The 23,597-nt window shown below is 44.5% G+C and overlaps 1 protein-coding gene across 3 annotated transcripts in view; it reads right to left on the bottom strand.

The window, feature by feature from the left end:
- The window catches only part of LOC140715987 (serine/threonine-protein kinase WNK3-like), a 135,339-nt gene that overhangs the window by 40,686 nt on the left and 71,056 nt on the right, over positions 1–23,597 (bottom strand). For all 3 annotated transcript variants that reach the window (XM_073028609.1, XM_073028608.1, XM_073028607.1), the window contains exons 3-8: positions 15,501–15,673; positions 13,630–13,850; positions 8,673–8,830; positions 6,584–6,672; positions 2,717–2,936; positions 2,236–2,497 (exon numbers count right to left, since the gene is read on the bottom strand). In XM_073028609.1, coding sequence (XP_072884710.1) covers positions 2,236–2,497; positions 2,717–2,936; positions 6,584–6,672; positions 8,673–8,830; positions 13,630–13,850; positions 15,501–15,673 — 1,123 coding nt within the window. The remainder of the gene's footprint in view (positions 1–2,235; positions 2,498–2,716; positions 2,937–6,583; positions 6,673–8,672; positions 8,831–13,629; positions 13,851–15,500; positions 15,674–23,597) is intronic.

Here is a 23,597-nt window from a genome sequence, read left to right as displayed (position 1 = left end):
ATTTAACAAGGGGCTTTATTAATGCAACAGAGTTAGTCAGTTTTTCAATGTTTGTCATCAGTCGGGTCATACTGTCCGTGAACTCCCTGTCGGTTGCCTCCATACGCTCCAGTATTTGTTTATTTCTACTTTTAAGTTCTCCTGCACAAGAGCTAACAGCTGTCCATCGTTTAAGTTTTTCTAGTCTGTAACTAAACAAACGCGCAGCAAGTCTTTCACAGTGAGATTCGACACCAGACATATCGCTTGTTTTCGGTAGATGTGTCCTGCATATGCACAGTAAGAGGAGATTCGCCGAAATATCCGTTTCAATGTGGACAGAGATATTTTTAAAAATGCATGGTGTGGATGCCTATCGTTTTAACGTGAAACCGGCGTTTCCAAAATTATCTGGTCTAGTGTGGACATAGACCAAGAGATTTCTATAGGTGTACCAGGGAGAGCATTCTAACCGGTTGCATCACTGCATGGAATGAAGGCTCCAATGTATAGGATCACAAGAGTCTGCAGAAGTCAGTCAGCTAGCTCCTTCATGCTACAGCCCTCCCTGTTGTCGAGGACATCTTCAAGAGGCATTGCCTCAAGATGACAGCATCCGTCACTAAGGACCTTCGCTATCTGGGACATGCTCTCTTCACATCACTACCATCAGTCACCTAAAGACCCAGGTACAGCTTCTTCCTCTCTGCCATCAGATTTCTGAATGGTTCAATGTGAGATTAGCTTTATTTATCATCTGTACATCGAAACATACAGAGAAATGCGTTGTTTGCGTCAAACCAACACACTTTGAGGATGTACTGGGGGCACATAGGCGTTGCCATGCTTCCAGCGCCAATGTAACGTGTCCGCAATTTACCAACCCCAAGCTGTACGTCTTTGGAACACGGGAGGAAACCCATGCTATCACGTGGAGTGCATACCAACTCCTTACAGACAGTGGTGGGAATTGGACCCCGACGTAGCTGCTACGTCAAAGTGACTCAATATTCCACTCTCTTTCTCTCTTTGTACTGTTCTGCTCAGCATTTATAGTAACTGTTATGTTTTTGAACTGGACTGCTGTGACAAAACAATAAATTACATGCCATATATAAAAGTCAGAAATAACAAATATAATTCTGCCCACAAAATGACAGCCAGGCCATTCCCTCACTTGTTTCCCTGTACCGTACTCTTTGGCTGGCCCACCAGCTCCCCAAGCACACCTAATTTCGATATTGTGTGAAGTTCTGGTCACCTACCTACAGGAAAGATATCAATAAGACTGAAAGAGTGTAGAGCTAATTTATAGGAATGTTACCAGGATTTGAGATCCTTAGTTATCGGGAAAGGTTAAATAAGTTAGGACTTAACTCCCTGGAGCACAGGAGAATAAGGGGAGATTTGACAAGAGATTTACAAAATTATGAGGGGTATAGATAGGGTAAATGTAAGCAGGCTTTTCCACTGAGTTTGGGCAAGACTAGAAATAGAGACCATAGGTTGAGGGTGGAAGGTGAAATACCTGAGGGGAATTTCTTCAGTCAGAGGGTGGTGGGAGTGTGGAATGAGATCCCAGTGGGAGAGGTAGATGCTCGATGTAACATTTAAGAGAAGTTTGGATAAGTACATGGATGGGAGGGGTGTGGAGGGTTATGGTCTGGGTGCAGGTCGCTGGAACTAGGCAGTATAACAGTTTGGCACAGACTTGATAGGCTGAAGGGCCTTTTGTTCTATGGGTACGTGGGGTATGTGTGGGTGTGTGGGGTCGCGTGTGTATATACACACACACGTACAACAGATGAGGTCAAGGAAGTGAGTAGTACATAAGAGCCATCTGTACAAGAACACGGTCCAGGTATGGGTCAATGCAAAACTGATGGGCTGAAGGGCCTTTTGCTCTATGGGTATGTGGGGGGCATGTGTGTGCGCGCGTGCACATACACACACACACACACACGCGGTAAGGAAGTGAGTCGTACACAAGAGCCATCTGTATAAGAACATGGTCCAGGTTTGAGTCGATGTAAAACAGATGGGCTGAAGGGTCTGTTCCATGCTACTTTATGACTGAATCATTAACCCGCATCCCACGGATACTGCCAGGTTTGCCCGGGAGGACTACTCCGGTGAGAGCAAGAGGAGGGGGTCAGGGGCGGGGGTTGTTTGCGGATAGCACCAGGGAACGGGACTGGACAATGGTGGGGGAGCAGGGAGAGGTGGAGGACGGAGCGGGAGGAGACAGAAGCTTACTTGAAACGGTGTTGGCGAGCAGCTTACTCTGCAGCACATGCTGGTCGACCTCCGGGTCCTCGGACTCGGGCGGGTGCTGGTGCCAGCCGGGGGTCACCGGGGCCGGCGGCTGCTGCTCCGGCTGAGGGCGCAGCTTCTCCTGCTCCTCGACCTCGCGGATCTGCTGCGTCCTCTGGCGCTTCCGCTTGATGAAGGAGACCCGGTCGCGGATGGACTTGCACAGCAGCTTGGAGTCGCTCTCGTGGAAAAAGCCCGACCGGACCTGGAACCACCAAACATGTCGCAGGTCAGCGGAGGAGGCAAACGGCAGCGATGATCGTCTCCACAGCCCACAGGGACACGCACACAGGGAGACACACAAGCATGCAGTCAGAAGGATACACAAGGAAAATAGAGAGAGAAACACACAGACATGTAAGCACTCACACACACATGCACGCAGGGAGACACGCAGAAGGTTCGGGACCCGTTAAGCACTTGCCATCTCCTGTGCCACCTCCTCAGGGGTGTCCTGCTCCAGGTCGAAGCTGAACTCCAGCGCCTCATTGTCCTTGTGCTTGCCTTTCAGCTTCTTGGGGTCTTCCACCCAGATGCGGAGGGCGAGCGAGGAGTCCTGCCTAGTGTCCTCTTTGGCCAGTTCGATCCGCAGGCCCGTGTCCTCGGCAAAGAAAGCGTAGCTCAGGAGGTCCTTTATGGCAAGCCTGTGCAATACATAAAAATACTGTAATTGACCATAAGAAATACAAATCTGTAGCCACTTTATTAGATATACCTGTGCACAACCCACTCATTAAAGCAAACATCAGCCAATCACGTGGCTACAACTCAACGCATAAAAGCACGCAGACAGGGTGAAGAGGTTCAGTTGTTGTTCAGACCAAACATCAGAATGGGGAAGTGACTTTCACCGTGGAATGATTGTTGGTGCCAGGCAGGGTGGTTTGAATGTAACAGAAACTGCTGATCTCCTGGGATTTTCATGCTTAAAAGAGTTTATAGGGGATAGCGTGAAAAGTTTTTAAAAAGCATCCAGTCAGCGGTAGTTGTGTGTGTGAAAATGCCTTGTTAATGAGAGACCAGAGGAGAATGGCCAGACTGGTTCAAGCTGATAGGAAGACGACAGTAACTCAAATAACCACCCGTTACATCAGTGGTGCGCAGAATAGCAACTGTGAATACACAGCACATTGAACCTTGAAGTTTATGGGCTACAGCAGCAGAAGACCACACCAGGTTCCAATAAAGTGGCCACTGAGTGTATATATATTAAAAATGAAATAAATAGTGCAAAAAAAGCAAAAATAGTGAGGTCACGTTCATGGGCTCATTGTCCGTTGAAAAATCTGATGGTGAAGGGAAAGAAGCTTTTCCTGAAACATTGAGTGTGGGTCTTCAGGTTCCTGTACCTCCTCCCTGATGGTAGTAATGAGAGAGGGCACGACCCTGATGGTGAGAGTCCTTAATGTTGGACGCTGCCTTCTTGAGGCATCACTGGTTGGGGAAGCTAGTGCTTATTACGAAGCTGGCTGACTCTACAACCCTCAGCAGCTTTTTCCAGTCTTGTGCACTGGCACCTCCATACCAGGCTGTAATGCAACCAATCAAAATGCTTCTACCTTACATCTGTGGAAACTTGCTTGAGTTGTTGGTGACATAAAAGTTTGGGGAAACACCTTTACTTCTGGAACTTCTGTATGAACAGTGTTCAGCTGGGGACTGTTTGGTTCCAAATTCTTCTCAGATTGCATCTTGACTACAAGACAATGTCTATTTTTCACCAATACATTAATATTCTAGTACTCCCTACCTAACAGATTGGAAATACCTGCATCACGATACAAGAACGCAAGAAACAGAAAAAGGAGTAAGCCATCCGGCCTGTCGAGCCTGCTCCACCATTCAATAAGATTATGGCTGATATGACCATGGAATCATTTCCACCTACCTGCCTTTTTCCCATAACCCTTAATTCTCCTACAATCCCAATATCTATCCAACCTTGTCTTAAATATATTTACTGAGGTAGCCTCCACTGCTTCATTGGGCAGAGAAATCCCAAATTCACCACTCTTTGGGAAAAGCAGTTCCTCCTCATTGCCGTCCTAAATTTACTCCCCTGAATCTTGAAGCTATGCCCTTTAGTTCTCGTCTCACCTATCAGTGGAAACAACTTTCCTGCCGCCACCTTATCTACCCCTTTCATAAGTTTCTCTCATACTTGTGAGATTTTCTCTCATACTTCTGAATTCCAGCGAGTATAGTCCCAGGCAACTCAATCTCTCCTCATAATCCAATCCCCTTATTCATGGAATTAACCTGGTGAATTTCCTCTCCACTGCCTCCAAAACCAGTCTACCCTTCCTCAAGAAGGGAGACCAGAACTGCACGCAGTACTCCAGATGCAGCCTCACCAGAACCCTGTACGGTTGTAGCATAACTTCCCTTGCTTTTAAATTCAATCCCTCTAGCAATGAAGACCAATAACCCATTTGCCTTCTTGATAGACGACTGCACCTGCAAACCAACCTTTTGTGATTCATGTACAAGCACTCTCAAGTCCCTCTACACAGCAGCATACTGCAATCTGTTACCATTTAAACAATAATCTGATCTTCCATTTTTCCTTCCAAAGTAAACTCTCTCTGTAAACTGAGCACTTTATTCTTCTTTCTTTTACAGCACTGTAATAGGCTCTTCTAACGCAGTGGTCCCCAACCTCTGGGCCATGGACCGATACCGGGCCGCCAAGCATGCAGGGATGCAGCAGTAGCCGGAACGCACCCAGCACATCTTTAAGAAAAAAGCCGATATCGGTCCAGTTCAGAGGCGATTGCTGAGTTCACTTGCTCTATGCGATCGGCAATCGTCTCTGATCTGGGCCGACATTTACGTGCCGGGGGTGGCACCTAATTAATTAGCTTGTTTATTTTGGCTTTTTTCTTAAAGGTTCTAACCCAACAAGCCTGTGCTGCCCAACTACACCCAAGTAACCAATTAAACTGCTGACAAATTAGTGTTTGGAATGTGGGAGAGAACCAGACCACCCAGAGGAGAAACCTATTCTATTAGAACAGAGATTATGAGGAACTTCTTTAACCAGAGGGTGGCGAATCTATGGAATTTGTTGCAACAGGTGGCTGTGGAGGCCGAGTCATTGGGCATACTTACAGTGGAGGGCTATAGGCTTGTGATTTACCAAGGCATCAGAGGTTATGGGGAGAAGGCAAGAGGATGGAATTGAGAAGGAAAATAAGCGATGCAATGACAGAGCAGACACAATGGGCCGAATGACCTAATTCTGCTCTTAATGGTCACCAGTCCAGTTTCCGAATAGCCTAAGCAGCATTGTTACCTGGATAATTTTTCCCAAGCAGTAAGGCTGATCAACACTTCCACCTACTAACCCACCCCTCCATACCCCAATCACCACTACTTTACCATTTCATGTCAACTTATGTATTCCTGTGCCTAGTGTCACTTTATGGACAATCAATCAATGTACATAAGCTAATATATTTATAATTATTGCATTTTAAAAATTTTATTGTGTCCTGTAGATGAAAGGTGGAGAGTATATTGCTTAGTTGCATCACAGCTTGGTATGGAAACGCTAATGCCCTTGAATGGAAAATCCTACAAAAAGAAGTGGCTATGGCCCAGTCCATCACAGGTAAACCCCCCTCCACCATTGAGGACATCTATGGAGCGCTTCGCAGGCAAGCAGCATCCATCATCAAGGACCCCCACCACCAAGCCCATACTCTCTTCACACTGCTGCCATCGGGAAGGAGGTACAGGGGCTTCAGGACTCGTACCACCAGGTTAAAGAACAGTTATTACCCCTCAACAATCAGGCTCTTGAACCAGAGAGGATAACTTCAATCGCTCCATCACTGACCGTTCCCACAACCTATGGACTCACTTCCAAGGATTCTTCAACTCATGCTTTTGATGTTTATTGCTTACTTATTTATTATTATTATTTATTTTCTTTTCTGCCCTGTTGGGTGCAGTCTTCAGTGATTCTATTGTTTCTTGGATTTACTGAGTATGGCCAAAAGAAAATGAATCTCAAAGTTGTTTATGGTAACATATATGCACTTTGATAATAAATTTACTTTGTACTTTCATCCTGTCATTTTTTTCTGTTCTGTATCAGATCCGGAGTAACAATTATTTTGTTCTCCTTTACACTTGTGCACTGGAAATGACATTAAACAATCTTGATTTCGAATAAGCTGCTAAGATGTTTTAGTTTGCAATTTCAACTAATTTCTTCCCCGTTCCATCACTGCAACTCTGTCACAGAGACTTTTCGTTGCCCGCCCAGCCCATCTGTAAAACCCACCTTTCTGACTTGTTCTGTCGGATGCATCCTTCGATGATTTCCTTGATCTCGGGGTCGCTCACCTTATTGAAGCTTGCCGGTTTAATGCCCTAAGAGCAGGAACACAAGGGCAGATTTTACAAAAGCAGCCCCAGCAAAGAGCAGTTAGAAAGTAACACCCTCTGATGTCTTCCCCCGATGCCAGCACCACTGCAGTTTGGAACCTACCATGTGCGAAAACGCAGTACAGAAATGGGCCCCTTTAACCCAACTTTAATGCCATATTTAAGTTTGCTGATGCCACCCTTATGACGAATCAGCATATAGGAGGAAGATTCCGAGTGGTGCCACAACAACCTCTCACACAACAGCAGCAAACCCAAAGAGCTGATTATTGACTACAGGAGGGGAAAAACAGAGGTTCATGAGCCAGTTCTCATTAGGGAATCAGAGGTGGAGAGGATTGGTAACTTTAAATTCCATGGTGTTATCATATCAGGGGGATCTGAGCTGAGGAAGCACAGCAGCACCTCTGTTAGGAGTTTGAATAGATTCAGCATGACAAACTTGTACAGATGCACAATGGAGAGTACCCTGACTGGTTGCATCACAGCCTGGTATGGAAACACTAATGCCCAAGAAAGGAAAAGACTACATTAGGTAGTGGATAAATCCTTCTACTAAGCTTCTACTTAGTAATCCGTTCCAGGCATCGACCAAACTTTGCATTAAAAATCGCTTTGGTTTTAAACTTCTCTCCTCCAACCTTAAAAGCACGTCCTGCATGTTGAGAGACAGGCCCGGCAAAAGTCACTGGGAGCTTGAGATTTGTTTTTGAATAACTAAGGGTGTTTCAGAGTTCAAAGTAAATTTGCCAGGGAGCCTACGACTTTTGCACAGTACTGTAGTAATTTTATGTGTTGCACTGTACTGCTGCCACAAATAAAACAAATTTCATGACACACGTGAGTGATGATTAACCTGATTCTGATATGGGTCTCTATTGTGGACCGAGACTGGGAAGGGGGCAGGGAGAGGGGAATCATGGTTGAGAGAAAGGGAAGGGAGTGGGAAGCACCGGAGAGACATTCTGTAATGATCAACAAAACCAATTGTTTGGATTCAAATGACCTTGCCTGGTGTCTCAGGGTTGGGTGTGTCTGCCAATAACTGTGCCCGCCACCCCTGCCCATTCCCCCCGCTCTGCCCCCTGTCCCACACCCCTACCGCAGGCTCCATCCTAGCCATTCCCAACATCCTTCGTTCCCACGAGATTGACAAACTCACTCTCCGCACCACATTAACAAATACAGTACTGTGCAACTCTTGGCCACCCTAACTCTATATATGTGCCTAAGACATTTGCACAGTACTGAATTTGTCACCATATACTACCTTGAGATTCATCTTCTTGCAGATATTCACAGTAGAAAAGAGAAATACAAAAGTATCAATGAAAAACTACAAAGGCTGACAAATAATCCATGTGTAAAAGACAACAGACATGCAAATTAAAAAGTAAATTAGTAGTAAATAATACTGAGAACATGAGTTGTGGAGTCCTTCAAAGTGAGTCTGTAGATTGTGGAATCAGTTCAGTGTTGAGGTGAGTGAAGATAGTTCAGCAGCCTGGAGGTTGGAGCCTGAACTTGGTGGTGTGGGACTAAAGGCTTCTGTACCTGCTGCTGGATGGCAGCATCGAGAAGAGACGTGGCCTGGAAGCTGGGAGTGGGGGTGGGGTCGTTAATGATGGATGCTGCTTTCTTGTGGCAGCGCTCCATCTAAATATGCTCAGTGCTGCAGAGGGTTTTACCTGTGATTGACTGGGCTGTATCCACCATTTTCTATAAACCTTTTCGTTCCTGGGCATTGGTGTCTACATACCAGGCCGGGATGCAACCAGTCAGAACACTCTCCACTGCACATCTATGAAAGCCTGTCAAAGTTTTAGGTGACTTGCTGAACCTACACAAACTTCTAAGAAAGTAATGATGCTGTCATGCCTTCTTTGTGCCGGTCCCAAGACATTCTCTGATATAACAGCACCAAGGAGTTTAAAGCTCTGATCATCCCTTGACCTTTAAAAGCAATGAGAAGGAATCAGACTTACACTGGTTACTTTCCGGTAGATTTGGGCAGCATTCTGGCATTCGGAGTAGGGGTATTCTGAGGTAGCCATTTCCAGCATGCACATCCCAAAGGCGTAAACGTCGACGGATTCGTCATAATGCTCTTCATACATCTCCGGAGCCATGAATTCTGGAGTTCCTGCCGGGGGAAGGAACAGCAACAGGCAAGTTTAACATGTTGAATTTGTTAAAGAAAATTTAAATATTTACTGTTTTTTGTTTTGGAGATACAGCATGGAATCACGCCCCTGAAAGGAAAAGGAAAATCTCCAGTCCATCACGGGTAAAGCCCTCCCCAGCACTGAGCACATCTACATACAGCGCTGTTGCAGTAAAGCATCATCCATCATCAGGGATCTCCACCACCCAGGACATGCTCTCTTCTCACTGGTGCCATCAGCAAGAATGTACAGAAGCCTCAGGACTCACACCTCCAGGTTCAGAAACAGTTATTACCCCTCAACTCAACCGATGTGGACAAATGCACTCACCTCAATCCTGAACTGATTCCACAACCTCATTGTGAAAGACTCTATAGCTCATGTTCTCTGTATTACTTATTTAATTATTAGGGTTTTTTTTTTGCATTTCAACGATTTATTGGCTTTTGCACATTGGTTCTTTGTCAGTCTTTGTGAGCAGTTGTTCATGGTTTCTACTGTGAATGCTTGCAAGAAAACAAATCTCAGGGTTGTATATGGTGACAAATATGTACTTTGACAATAAATTTACAGGCCCATTTGTCTCAGTGTTACTTAATTGTAACAATATTATTACTATTATTGTGACAATTAAGTTACAATTATTATGGAATTTTTAAACGAAAAAGAATGAGTAATAAATAAGCATATAAAATGTTTATTATGAAAAAACACATATTCATAGAGGCATTAGACTACATATTTACCATTATTATCACTCACAAATAACAGAAAGAAAAAAATATAAGCAGAGCAAAGCCAGAGCCAACTGGTCCACCTCTTACCATCCAAAGGCTGATGTGTGCACCAGGTCTGCAAGGATTTTAATATGCTTACTTAGGAGCAGAATTAAGCCATTCAGCCCATTGAGTCTGTTCTATCATTCCATCATGGCTGATTTATTTTCCCTCTCAACCCCAGCCTTCTCCCCGTAACCTTTGACACCCTTTACAAATCAAAATCTATCAACTTCCACTTTAAATATACCCAATGATTTGGCCTTCGAAGCTGTCTATGGCAAAAAATTCCACAGTTTCAGCACTCTCTGACTAAGGAAATTCCTCATCTCTGTTCTAAATGTTCTATTTTGTTTTTGAGATTGTGCTCTCTGGTCCTAGATTCTCCCACTATAGGAAACACTCTCTTCACATCCACTCTATCTAGGCCTTTCAATATTCGACAGGCTTCCATGAAATCTACACACCCCGCCCTCCCCCAACTATTCTTCAAAATTCTAGTGAGTACAGGCCTAGAGCCATCAAACGCTCTTCATACGTTGACCCTTTAATTCTGGGATTATTCTCGCAAACTTCCTCTGGACCCTCTCCAATGCCAGCACATCCTTTCTAAGATTAGGAGCCCAAAACTGCTCACAATACTCCAAGTGTGACCTGATCAATGGCTTATTACAGAGACTTTATCCCTCAATGTCTGAAGTGAGGTGTAGCAGGTGTGCACCATCTACAGGGAACAAAGACAAGGGAACAACCCCACCTGCAAGTTGCCCACCAAGTCACACACTATCCTCACTTGGAAATACAGTGCATTTGGTCACTTGGGTCATTGGTAAATCGGGGTAGCCGCTTATTTAGGAAAACTCAAGAACAAAAACATATTGAGAAAATAGCCAGGAGTATCTTCATTTATTTGGGACACTATGCAGCTAAACTGGGGGCAGGAGACTGTGACCAAACAGTTTCTGTTTGTCACCAGTCACGTGAAAGTTGTGTGGCTGTGCTTAGAGTGAGCAGTTTTTTAAATAGCATCACTTGAGTGTTCGTGTCAAAATTTTTGTCACTGATAGATGGTGAGTAACAAACAAGACAATTCAGAACTGTTTTGCTCACTGTGGTTTCAAGCATTCAGGCATGGAGATGCCAGAGAAGACTAGAAGTGAAAATGAAAAGATATCACTACCTTAATACATTAGGAACACGCAGAATTTGGAGGTATCAACAATCACCTTAAATGTTCCAATTAAAATGGAGGCAACTGTCAAAGCACTGTTTGAAGTCAATCTACTATCTCACTCGGTGTCTGCGCTGATTTTGTTCTTTTATAGTCAATCAAAAGAACATGATAGGTAAATTCTTCCACTGATAACTATTAGAAGCTAATACACGGTTTTATAGTACTGTAATAATATCAGTAGTGCTCGAATTTACTGTTATTAAATAAATAATCTGTTTGATAAATGGTAGCTTATCTTTTTCATACCTTTTTAAACTATTTCCATGAAACTTTGGCTAATTGCAGAAGCTGCTTAATTGGGACAAAATGACCTAGTCCTGACATGTCCCAATTAACTGGAATCCACTGTATATCAAAGTTCAAAATAAATATGTATACGTCACCATATACTACCTTGAGATTCATTTCCTTACAGGCATTCACAATAGAACAACTTATTGAAGAGGTGGTACAAGAGCCTTACACAGCACAAGGATCAGGAACAGTTATTACCCTATGGCCATCAGGCTCCTGAACCAATGTAGATAACTTCACTCAACTCAACACTAAACTGATTCCACAATCTCCAGATTCACTTTCAAGGACTTTACAACTCATCCTTTCAGGATTATTTATCATATTTATTATGATCTTGTTTTTGTATTTCCATAATTTGTCATATTTTGCACTGTGGTTGTTCGTCTGCCTCTGAGTGTGCTGTTTCATTGAATCTATTGTGTTTCCTTGCATCCAATGTGAATGCCTGCAAGAAAATGAATCTCAGCATAGTACAGAGGATTCCGGCAGTAAAGGAGGCCATAGACTGACATGTCGGGATGGGAATGGGGCATGGAATTAAATTGAGTGGCCACCGGGAAAGACTGCCTGTTGCAGATGGAGCGAAGGTGCTCGCAAAGTGATCTCCCAATCCACACTGGGTCTCACCAGTGCTGAGGAGGCCACACGAAGAACACCAAATACAGTAGATGAGCCTAGACCCGCAGGTGAAATGTCACCTCACTTTATTCCCTGGAGTGTGGAAGAATGTGTGGAGATTTGATAGAGGTATGCAAAATTATGAGGGGTATAGAGAGGGTAAATACAAACAGGCTTTTTCCACTGAGGTTGCATGAGGATAGAACTAGAGGTCATAGGTTAAGGGTAAAAGGTGAAATGTTTAAGTGGAACCAGAGGGGGGAATGTCTTCACTCAGAGTGTGGAACGAGCCCTCAGTGGAAGTGGTGGATACAGGTTCAATCTCAACACTTAAGAGAAGTTTGGATAAGTATGTGGATGGGAGGGGTGTAGAGGGCTAATGTCCAGGTGCAGGTCAATGGGACTAGGCAGAATAAGAGTTCAGCATTGACTAAATGTTTCTGTGATGTCGTGTGGCTTGCTTTGCGGCAGCAGTACATTGCAAAGGTGGCAAGATTAAAAATGGCACGGTGACATAGCGGTTAGAGTTAACACTACCACAGTGTCAGCAACACGGGTTCAATTCCCGCCGCTCTCTGCAAGGGATTTAGAAGCTCTCCCTGCGACCGTGAGTGTTTCCCCGAGGCTCTGGTTTCCTCCCACATCCCAAAGGCCTCCGTTGGTTGGGGTCAACCATGGATATTGTGTCCAAACTGCCTATGTGATACGCAAGCCAGGGCAGTACGATACAGAGACCAAGCTGGTGCCCATGCAGCAAGCTCCCCCTCTCCGCGCATCTGATAAATCCAAAGGAACGGCAAGAGACCGATATAGTTTGGCACCTGAGTTTCAGCCAGTCAACTCTGATTTCAACTTAGGATTTTAAGGATTCCAGCTTCAAAATTTTCCTCTGGGTTTATTCCTGAAGCCTTCCCCATGAGTAGGTATACCTTCAAGGCAGCAGAGGTTTGAGATCGCAGTTTTCCTTCTCCTCAATGATCAACCATGGTTGACAAGCCCCATCTGCCTGAAGTAACTGGTTTTAAGACACTAGTAACCTGCTGTTGCCCCTTCTCATGTCAGTAGAAATGACTCTGTTGGTCTTACTTGCTAAGCCAGGTGTGAAGGACAGGAGATGGACTTGGTTGTCAGAGGCTACTTGAGATGCACGTTATTGGGAGCATTTAATAGGCAGTGGGAGCTTATCCCCACTACCTCCCCCAGCGATAACAACCTTAAGGAACAGACGTCTCAAAGCATAGGGGCTAAGTAGGTTTATTGGTCACTGTGGTGTAATTGGGCAGTAGGGCCTATTACTGTGGTGTATTTCTCAAAAGAAAATAATGCAGAATCAAGTTTTACAGTTACAGAGAGAGTGCAGTGCAGGCAAGCAATAAAGTGCAAGATTGTAGTGAGACAGAGACCGTCATATCATACTGGGAAACCATTCAATAGACTTAAAAGAGTGGGTAGAAGCTGTCTCTATATATGAAAATTCAAAAAAATAAAGGGATAATGAGGTAGTGCTCATGGGTTCATGGTCTGTTTAAAAATCTGACAGCAGAGGGGAAGGGTAGAAGCTGTTTCTGAATCGTTGAATATGAATCTTCAGGCACCTGCACCTTCTCCCCGATGGTAATAACGAGTAGAGGGCATATCAGGTCTTTAGTGATGGATACTGCCTTCTTGAGGTGCCAATCCCTGAAGATGGCAGTGAGGACACCTTCAGCTGTGACAGAGTGGATCAAGCATGGATCAGTATGTCTCTCACAATCACCATCACTATTGCATGATCTCCAGACTGCTGGAAAGTCTGTCGAGCACAAAGTGGTTTCCCTACTACTTTAGCGTGATAAAGATTTTCTAAGCTTACCTATCACACTTTTAGCAAAAGACGTGCGCATCAATGTTGCCAGTCCCAGGTCTCCGATTTTGACGGATCCGGTGGGCCCGGTGATGAAGATGTTATCACATTTGAGGTCGCGGTGGACAATGGGCGGGGTGCGAGTGTGTAGGAACTGCAGGCCCTTCAGGATCTGCCTGCACCAACTGCGCAGGACCTTGGGCTTCATCACCTTAAACCTCTTCAAGTACCTGAGTGGGAGGCAAGAGATCACATTGATTAACACACGCCTTCCCCTGCCATCCAACACCCTTCCATACAGGAGGCAGTAAAAATAAATTGGCAGATTAGGTGGCAGAACGTCTTCACTCCATCTGCCACACAAGCTGAGTTTTTCCAGTGGGCACCCATTTTAATTCTAGTTCCCAATCTGACACATGACCTCCTCAACTGAGACGATGAGTCCACTCTCATGTTGGAGGAGCAACACCTCGTAGTCCATCTGAGTAGCTTCTAACCTGGTGGCATGCACTTTGATATCTCCAACTTCCAATCACTTCTCTCCCCTCCCCTTCTCTCCTTTTCCATTCTGCATTTTGGTTACCCTCTTACCCCTTCTCTTCTCCTCACCCGTCCACCACGCCCTCTTTTCTCTCATGGTCCACTCTCCTCTCTTAACAATTTATTCTTCTTTACCTCTTCTACCTATCACCTCCCAGCTCCTCACCATCCCTCTCCATCCACCCATCTTCTCCTTCACCTGATCACCTATCACCTGTACTACTTTCCCCCCATCTCCACACCTTCTTATTCTGGCTTCTAACCCCTTCCTTTTCAGTTCTCACGAAGTCTTGGCCCAAAACTTCGAGAGTTTATTTCCAGTCATAGATGCAGTCTGACTTGCTTTTCCCTCCCAACAATGCACTGAGGTAGAACAAGGTAAAGTAATAAATACACAGAGTAAAGTGTAGCAGCTACAAAGAAAGTGAAGTGCTCGTGCTCAGGTTGTCGACTTAGCCAGCTCCATCATAGGTACTAGCCTCCTCACCACTGAGGATATTTTCAATGTGCTGTCTTAAAAAAGGTGATATTCATTACTTAGGACTCCCACAACCTAGGACATGCTCTCTTCCTCATTAATAACATTAGGGCGAAGGTACGGGAGACTGAAGACCAACAATCAACGCTTTAGAAACAGTTTTAGAGGTAGATTTTGGGTGTCGGGGTGGAGATACAACTCTACCAAAGGAGGTGTAAGGTGCTCCCTCCCTCTGCTAGCCTGCAGGTCACCCTTGGGCAAGATGGTGGATGTTCGTATGATCAGCTGGTGCATATCACACTCCTGGTTGTGTGACTACTGACAATCTCAGCAGTGCACTGATTATGGCTAGGGTCGCCCGACTTGTAAAGACACTGGCCAGAAGGTAATGGCAAACCACTTCTGTCGAAAAATTTGCCAAGAGCAATCGTAATCATGAGACCAGGATCACCTACGTCATACAACATGACACATAATGACAATGTTGAACCCTGATGTAAGGTTTTCAACCCAAAATGTTGACGGTTCATTTCTACCACACAGATGCTCTTGGCCTGTTGAATTCCTCCAGCAGATTGTTTGCTGCTTCAGATTCCAGAATCTTGCGTCCCGAGGGAGAGTTGGAATTGGTCACAAGTCTACGCATGCAGCTTTCTGCGTCAAGGAAAATGAGATTTTTCATTATCTGACACTGTTGGCACAGGGTTTTGTCAGTGTGCGAAGGAAGATAAAGTTTTCTTTTGCTTTTTTAAGGGACACTGACTCCGTTTTAAATTAGCACAAACAAGAAATTAAATTTGAGCCCTTAAGACCCCCAAAGTCATGAAAACCAGGAGGCAAGACCTGTGTGGTATTTACTCACGTCTTTAGGGTCCCGGACGTCATAAGCTCCGTTACCAGCACTATACACTTTTTCCCCTTCAGCGTTGACTCCCACGAGTCGTAGAAGCGCACAATGTTCGGGTGCTGCAAGCCCTTCAGCATTTCTGCCTCCTCCTTGAATCTCTGCTGCTCGGCTTTGGTGAGTTTTCTGTCCTGCAACACAAAAGAGGAATGAAGGTTACAATTATTGAGGGGGGGCAATAAATAACCATCAAGAAGTGGTCTCAAGAAAGTGTCATCCATCATTAAGGACCCTTACCATCTGGGACCTGCCCTTTGCTTGTTACTACCATCAGAGATGAGGTACAGGAGCTGAACACCCACACTTAATGTTTTAGGAACAGCTTCTTCCCTCTGCCATCAGATTTCTAAAGGACCCATAAATACTATTTTGGGCCAAGAGGAGGCTGGACAGTTCTACGTTGCATTACAACAGTTAATTTCACACCCTATTTCCCTGAAACATGCACGAGCATTCAGAACCCATCTCTAATTAGGTACATTAAGGGAAGAACCAAATACAGCGTTCAGCTGTACAGCACCCTTGTGCTTAATAGAGTGTCCACTGAGTGTATGCTTTTGGTCTTCTGCAGCTGTAGCCCATCCATTTCAAGGTTTGATGTGTTGTGTGTTCAGAGATGCTCTACTGCATACCACTGTTGTAATGTGTGGTTATTTGAGTTACTGTCAGCTTGAACCAATCTGGCCATTCTCCTCTGATCTCTCATTAACAAGGTGTTTTCACCCACAGAACTGCTGCTCACTGGATGTTTTTGTTTTTCCACACCATTTTCTCTGTAAGCTCTAGAGACTGTTGTGCATGAAAATCCCAGGAGATCAGCAGTTTCTGAGATACTCAAATCACCCCATCTGGCACCAACAATCATTCCACGGTCAAGGTCACTTAGATCACATTTCTTCCCCGTTCTGATGTTTGGTCTGAACAAAAACGGAACCTCTTGACCATGTCTGCATGCTTTTAAGCACTGAGTTCCTGCCACATGATTGGCTGATTAGATATTTGCATTAATGAGCAGGTGTACCTAATAAAAGTGGATACTGAGTGAATAACATGTACCAAAATATCTGCATGTAACAAAGGGAAAAAAAATTAACCCTTCAATCCCAATAGGGGAGTTCAGATCCAATGCCAGTCAGTCCCACTTTCCAGGCTATGGTACTGTGAGCCACAGATATTGTTTAATGGGAGGAACCAGTGTCTATCACTACCCTGTCAGGGCGGTGCTTGTAAGAGCTTGTATGGTAGCGTGGCATCTAGCACAATGCTTTACACGCCAGCGGCCCAGGTTCAATTCCCGCTGCTGTCTGTAGGAAGTTTGTACACTCAGAATGTGTAGCTCCCCCATGATGTGTAGTGTGCGCCGGTTTCCTCCCACAGTCCAATGATGTATGGGTTAGGGCATGTTATGTTGGCACCAGAGGCATGCTGCCCCCAGCACACCATTGGACCAGGTTGGCCATCGACACAAACGACACATTTCACGGGGTTTCAAAGTACGTGTGACAAATAAAGCAAATCCTTTATCTTTCAGGAGTCAGGAAGCCAAAAAGCTCTTTGCAACTTAGGATGCCCCATTACAGGAAGGATTGGAAGGCTTTGGAGAGAAGCAGAATAAGTTCACCAGGATGCTGCCTGGATTCGAGAGTAAATTCAAGGAGAGATTGGACACAGTTGGGTTGCTTTCTCTGAAGCATCGGAGGCTGAGGAGGAGGGAAGCAGATAGAAGTTTATAAATTTATGAATCACAGCACCCTTTTCACAATTAGATTATCACTGACAAATTCATTTGTTGTTTTGTGGCAACAAGCAGTGCAAAAACATAAAATTACTATGTATTGCAAAAATAAACAGAGCAAAAAATAGGGTAGTGCTGATGGGTTCACGGATCGTTCACAATCTGATGGCTGCCTGAATTGTTGAGTTCCTGCAGCATTTTGTGTGTTACTCAAGATTTCCAGCATTTGCAGAATCTCAGGCGGTAGTCTCAGAAAGGATGTTACTAGCCAACACAAGGGGGCGATGCTGACCACCAGAATAATACAACTGGATCCAGAATTAGAAGGGCGAACATACCAAATCTTTATGTTCCTGAACAGTCAGGGCTGCAATGGATTTTCGCCGCTGGCAGATCAGGACAGAATATTAATTCGACAGCATCCTCCCTGTGCAAATGGATCCTCAACTTCCTCAATGGCAAACCTCAGTAGGTACAGATTGCCAACATCTCCACACTCACCATCAGCAGATGTGCTACAGGGATGTGTGCCTAGCCCAGGGGTGGGCAAACTTTTTGACTTGTGGGCCACAAAAGGTTCTAAAATTTGACAGGGGGGCCGGACCAGGAGCAGATGGAGCAGGTGTTTTGGTAATACACCTCATAAGAGAAAATAAAATATCATGGGATATGTAGAAAACATGTGCTTTAATTTCAATTGAAAATGAACAAATGCATTACAACAAAATATCTGTCTTTGAAGTCCCATGGTATTTAGCTATTTATTGAAATGACTTTTAAAACACTGAAAATTAAATGAATAAAATACAGCTTTTTTTAATAGTAACAGTTATTATTTTAAAGCACTGAAAATTCTGTTATCCTTCAAGATATTATCATCATCACTCTCCTCCTGACTGTCTTTATTTCAAAAACGGTAGGAGATGCAGGTCTACTTGTCCTGCTCCTTCTTATTCAATTGTCCCCTGTGCCAAAACTCAACAACGACCAGCACAAGGACAGAACAGTGACAGCGCGCCAGTATGCGGAGTGCGTTATTTGATCTGGAGTGCATTTTTTATTTTGAGAATGTACGTGCACCTGCGCACTACTCATGTCCATCACTTAACAGAAATGACATGTAACATGTAAGGCTTATTGAAAAAAATATTTTCAAATGCATTTTTTACATAACACAACGAAGAAACTTATTTTTAATTTCAGTGGGAACAGTGTTGTTGGTCTCCCTTTTTAGCCAGTGCATCAAAGTCTGGATTTAGTTTTGTTGTGGCGATTCTCAGGATGGATCTGAGGTGTTGGTCAGTTAACTTGGATCTGTGGCTGGCTTTGTTGATGTTCATGACGCTGAACGCCTGTTCACACAAATAGGTCGAGCCGAACAACGCCAGCATCTTCTGTGCCATCCTCCGGAGGTTTGGAAACACCTCTTTACCAAGTGAAGCATAAAAGTCATTCAGTTTAAGAGAGTTGAACTTCTCTTTTAAGACGAGGTCAGACTGAAGGTCGATCAGTTCCAGCTGTAGCTCCTCTGGTGCTGTTTCAGGATCTTGTGACAGGGGACAGGCCACCAACTGAAGTGACTTGTCAATTTTTTCAAAATCAGAAAAGCGACGGCAGAATTCTCTGTGCAGCGCATCCAGTGACTCGCTGTATTTTTTCACATTTGCGCCGGCCTCTTCCAGCGTGGCTAGTGTGGGAAAATGAGTGAATAACTTATTCAAAATTTGCCTGGAGAAAAAAGCCAGCTTGGATTTAAAGGCTTTCACGTTTGTGTACATGTCATGCACAAACTGATCCTTCCCCTGTAGCTTCACGTTCAGTTCATTCATGTGTGAAAATATATCCACAGCAAACGCAAAGTCACAAAGCCAGCTCTTGTTGCTCAGCTCAGGAAATTCGCCGGCCTTCCTCAGTAACTCCAAAAATGCACCGATCTCCTCTTTGAGCTCCCATACTCATTGAAACTCTTTGCCCAAATTTAACCAGCAGACACGGGAGTGATAAAGTAGGTCCTGGTGATCCGCATCAGTTTCCTCCAGGAACGTGATGAACTGACGGTGCTGAAGTCCCCTTGCACGTATAAAGTTGACAAGTTTTACGACAGGATTCACAACATGATTCAGCTGTAATACCGATTTACATAGAGATTCCTGGTGGATGATGCAGTGAAGGAAAATAACATCCTGGTCAGGATTTTCATCTTTCACTTTATTCTGTATTCTCCTCAGCAGGCCGACATTTTTCCCTGTCAAATTAGGAGATCCATCTGTGGTGACGTTGATAAGTTTACTCCAAGGGAGCTTCATATTTTCGATGACAGCAGACACCCGGTCATACAAGTCCTCTCCCCGTGTTTTTCCTTTCAGAGACTCCATTGTCAAAAACTCCTCCATTATTTCAAAAGTATTGTTAATTCTAAAAATGAGGAGCTGAGCAGTGTCTTTTACATCGTTGCTTTCATCCAGTGCTAATGAATATTACGTGAACAACTCTGCCTTTTTATTTAAGTCGCTGGTTATATCTTCATCTATCAGTTCCACACGGCGAGTCACTGTCCTGCGTGATAAACTGATTTTTTCAAATTTGTCTTTGCTCTCCGGACACAATACACCTGCTGTCGCCACCATACATTCTTTTAAAAACTCGCCTTCAGACAGAGGCTTGCTGGCCTTTGCTAATTTGAATGACAGCATAAAACTCGCCTTGGTACTTGACTCATGAATGGCAGTTTGACGGTGAAAAAAATTTTGTTGAGCCTGTAAATTAGCTGCCAACCTCTGAGCATTAGCTTCCCGTTCTTTCGTTGACTGGTTGCTAGCATAGTTGGCATGTTTTGTGGCAAAGTGATGGCTGATATTATATTCTTTAAAAACTGCCACAGTCTCTTGGCATATCAGGCATACAGCAGTTGATCGGTGTTCGGTAAAAAGATATTTAGTTGTCCACTCCTTATTAAACACCCGACATTCTCTATCCACTTTTCTTTTCTTAGCTCCACTCATCTTTACAGAAGGGGTGAGAGGTCAAAGAGTAAAGCGCAAATGTGGAATAATATGCTGCACCTCAACAAAGGTCAATGTATATAGAGTGCGTCATCTATTGGGAAAATGCCAGAATTGCGGGGAAAAAACATTAACAAGGTTTATTAATATAATTTCATCAAGTTCTGCGGGCTGGATTAAAAAGCTTAACGGGCTGTAGTTTGCCCATGCCTGGCCTAGCCTCTCTTCACTCCTGTAATTGTGTGGCTAAGTACCGCTCCAATGCCATATTTCAGTTTGCCGATGACACCACTGTCTTGGCCAAATCAAAGGTGGTGATGAATTAGCATATAGGAGGGAGATTGAAAATCTGGCTGAGTGCTGCCACAACAACGTCAGCAAAACCAAAGAACTGATTATTGACTACCAGAGAAAGAAATTGGAGACTGATGAGCCAGTCTTCATTAGGGGATTGGAGGTAGAGACAGTCAGTAACTTTGAATTCCTTGGCAATATCATACCAGATGAGTGGCTCTAGGACCAGCACGCAAGTGCCATAACAAAGAAGGCACAACAGTGCATCTACTTTATTTGAAGTTTGCATATATTTAGCATGTCACCATAAACTTCAGTGGCCACTTTATTATGTACCTCCGGAACCTCCTAACCACATCGGCATGCTTTTATGCATTTAGTCGCTGCCACCTGCAATCAGAAATGCACACTACATTCTAAGCCCATCTCACCAACTTTGTGCACAGACATAACATAACACCCCCATTCCTATACTGCAGATTGTGGAGCAGAAGAAAGAACTCAACAGATCAACCAGCATTTATGAAGGCAGAGCAATGGACCTTACAACACAAAAATTAACTTTGTCACGTATACAATGAAACATACAGTGAGGTGAAACACACAGTTGTTTTGCGTCAATAACTGCAGTCTGAGCATGTGCTGGGGCAGCCCGCAACTCACTTACCCTAACCTGTACATGTTTGGGATATGGGACGAAACCAGAGCATCAGGTCATGAGGAGAACATATAAACTCCTCACAGACTGTGGGGGGAATCTAACCCCGATCTTACAGCTGGCACTGTAATAGTCTTACTCTAAACACTATGTTACCGTGCCGCCTTACAAGAGACTGTAGGTTAGTGGTCACCAACCTTTTTAAGCCCAAGATCCCCTACCTCGGCCTTAGTGAAAGGCAAGATCGACCCCAGATTGATTAGTTACATGCATGCACACCGGGCAGAAAAGACCGGAAGTAAAACCCCGCAACCCAGAAGTAGAAATAATGTATAAACACCAGGGTTACCCACCCTGTTTTGCACCACAGACTGGTTTAATATTGACAATTGTCTTGTGGACCAGCCGACGGAGGGGGGGTGGGGGGTGGGGGGTTGTTAAACACAGCGAGGAATACAGTGATACTCGAAGAAGATTCTTTATATCCAGTCTATTCCACAATTTAGTTTTTGTGGCTCTTGGTACTTAGTTTCTGTCCCGCTTGCTCATGTTTTCTTCGCTCACAAAACTCAACGGGTTTGTCTTTAAGTGCAGGGTGCTTGGACTCAAGGTGCCAAAGCAGTTTTGAGGGCTTCATTGCCTCATTAGACAGCCTCCCAGCCCGAACTGTAGCCTCCTGCCCACCCACCGCCAGACGCCTTGACCAGGTGCGGCTGGTCTTGGGTGGGGTAAGAGGACAAGGTCAGGGCCAGAGGTCCCAGTGCCGGAGCCGCAACGGTCGCAGTCCAGAAAGAGTAACCAACCGAGTGAGGAGTACGTTAGGACGCATGCCCGCTGCCTTGTAGGATCTATCGGATGACAAAAGTTTGTTTCAGTAGATCGCAGTGCGGTATCTGCTCTGCTACTTACGAAACCCTGAATCCAAATTAGGTCGCCTGCAAATATTTTAGCACCGGGTTCCCCACGAACATTCGGTGTGCTGAACAGGTTTAGAGGCGACGCCCATCTGTCCACTCTCCAGGCCAGTAGCAACAGCACTTCCTGCTGACCGCGCAAGGCCAACCAGTGATTCCTGCCGCGAAGGTATCACAGCGTTTAGGCGACTGATGACCTCGTGTGGGTTCAAGTTCAACAGTGGGCGTGACAGGGAATGAGGAAAGGTGCATCTGACTCATATCGTTTCCTCACGGCCCGGTGGTTGGGGACCACTGAATTACACTGTGTAGTGCGTGGGAGCTGGGCAGAAAGAACGAAACTAAAACCCCACAACCTGGAAACAATCTTCCAACAGTATTTGTGTATTTATTTTTCATTATTTTTTCGGGATCTACTGGGAAAGTCTCAAAGATCAACCAGCCGATCGTGATCGACGGGTTGGCGACCACCACTGTAGATGCAGCAATCAGGAGGAAAAAAGCAAGGTTGACGTCACTCTCCTTTCACAGATGCTGCATGACTCATGATGTTCTTCCAGCAGTTGTCACAAATTCTATAAACCCCCATCTCTACATTGTGACCATTTTATTAGGTACACTTGTACACCTGCTTGTTAATGCAAAGACCTGACCAGCCAATCACGTGGCAGCAACTCAATGCATAAAAGCATGTGAACATGCTCCTAAATCCAAGTGTTATGTATAGGAGATGGGATGTTACGTTGAAGTTAGTGAGGCCTAATTTGGAGTATCATGTGCAGTTTTGGTCACCTACCTACAGGAAAGAAGTAAATAAACTTGAAAGAGTACAGAGAAAATTAATAAGATGTTGCCGGGTCTGGAGGTTCTGAGTTACAAGGAAAGATTGAATAGATTAGGACTTTATTCCTTGGAACGTAGAAGACTATGAGAAGATTTGACAGAGGTATACAAAATTATGAATGGTATAGATAACGCAAACGCAAGCAGGCTTTTTTCACTGAGGTTAGGTGGGACTACAACCAGAGGTCATGGGTTAAGGGCAAAAGGTGAAATGAGCTGTCAGCACGAGTGGTGCATGCAGGCTTGATTTCAATGTTTAAGAGAAGTTTGAATGGAGCCTGTTTCTGTGCTGTATTTTTATAAGACTCTTCTATGACTCTATGGTCAAGGGGTTCAGTTGATGTTCAGACCAAAGGTCAAAATAGGGAAGAAATATGTTCTAAGTGCCTTTGACTGGGGAATGATTGTGCCAGACAGGATGGCTTGAGTATCTCAGAAAACTGCTGATCTGCTAGGAGTTTCATGCACAACAGTTTACAGAGAATGGTATGAAAAACAAAAATAAAATCTATTGAACATGGTTCTGTGGATGAAAATGCCTTAATAATGAGAGAGGTCAAAGGAGAATGGCCAGACTGGCTCAAGCTGACAGGAAGGTGATAGTAACTC

Source organism: Hemitrygon akajei, chromosome 24, assembly GCF_048418815.1.
Source record: "Hemitrygon akajei chromosome 24, sHemAka1.3, whole genome shotgun sequence".
Classification (NCBI taxonomy): Eukaryota; Metazoa; Chordata; class Chondrichthyes; order Myliobatiformes; family Dasyatidae; genus Hemitrygon; species Hemitrygon akajei.
This window is presented reverse-complemented; position numbering and strand designations above follow the sequence as displayed.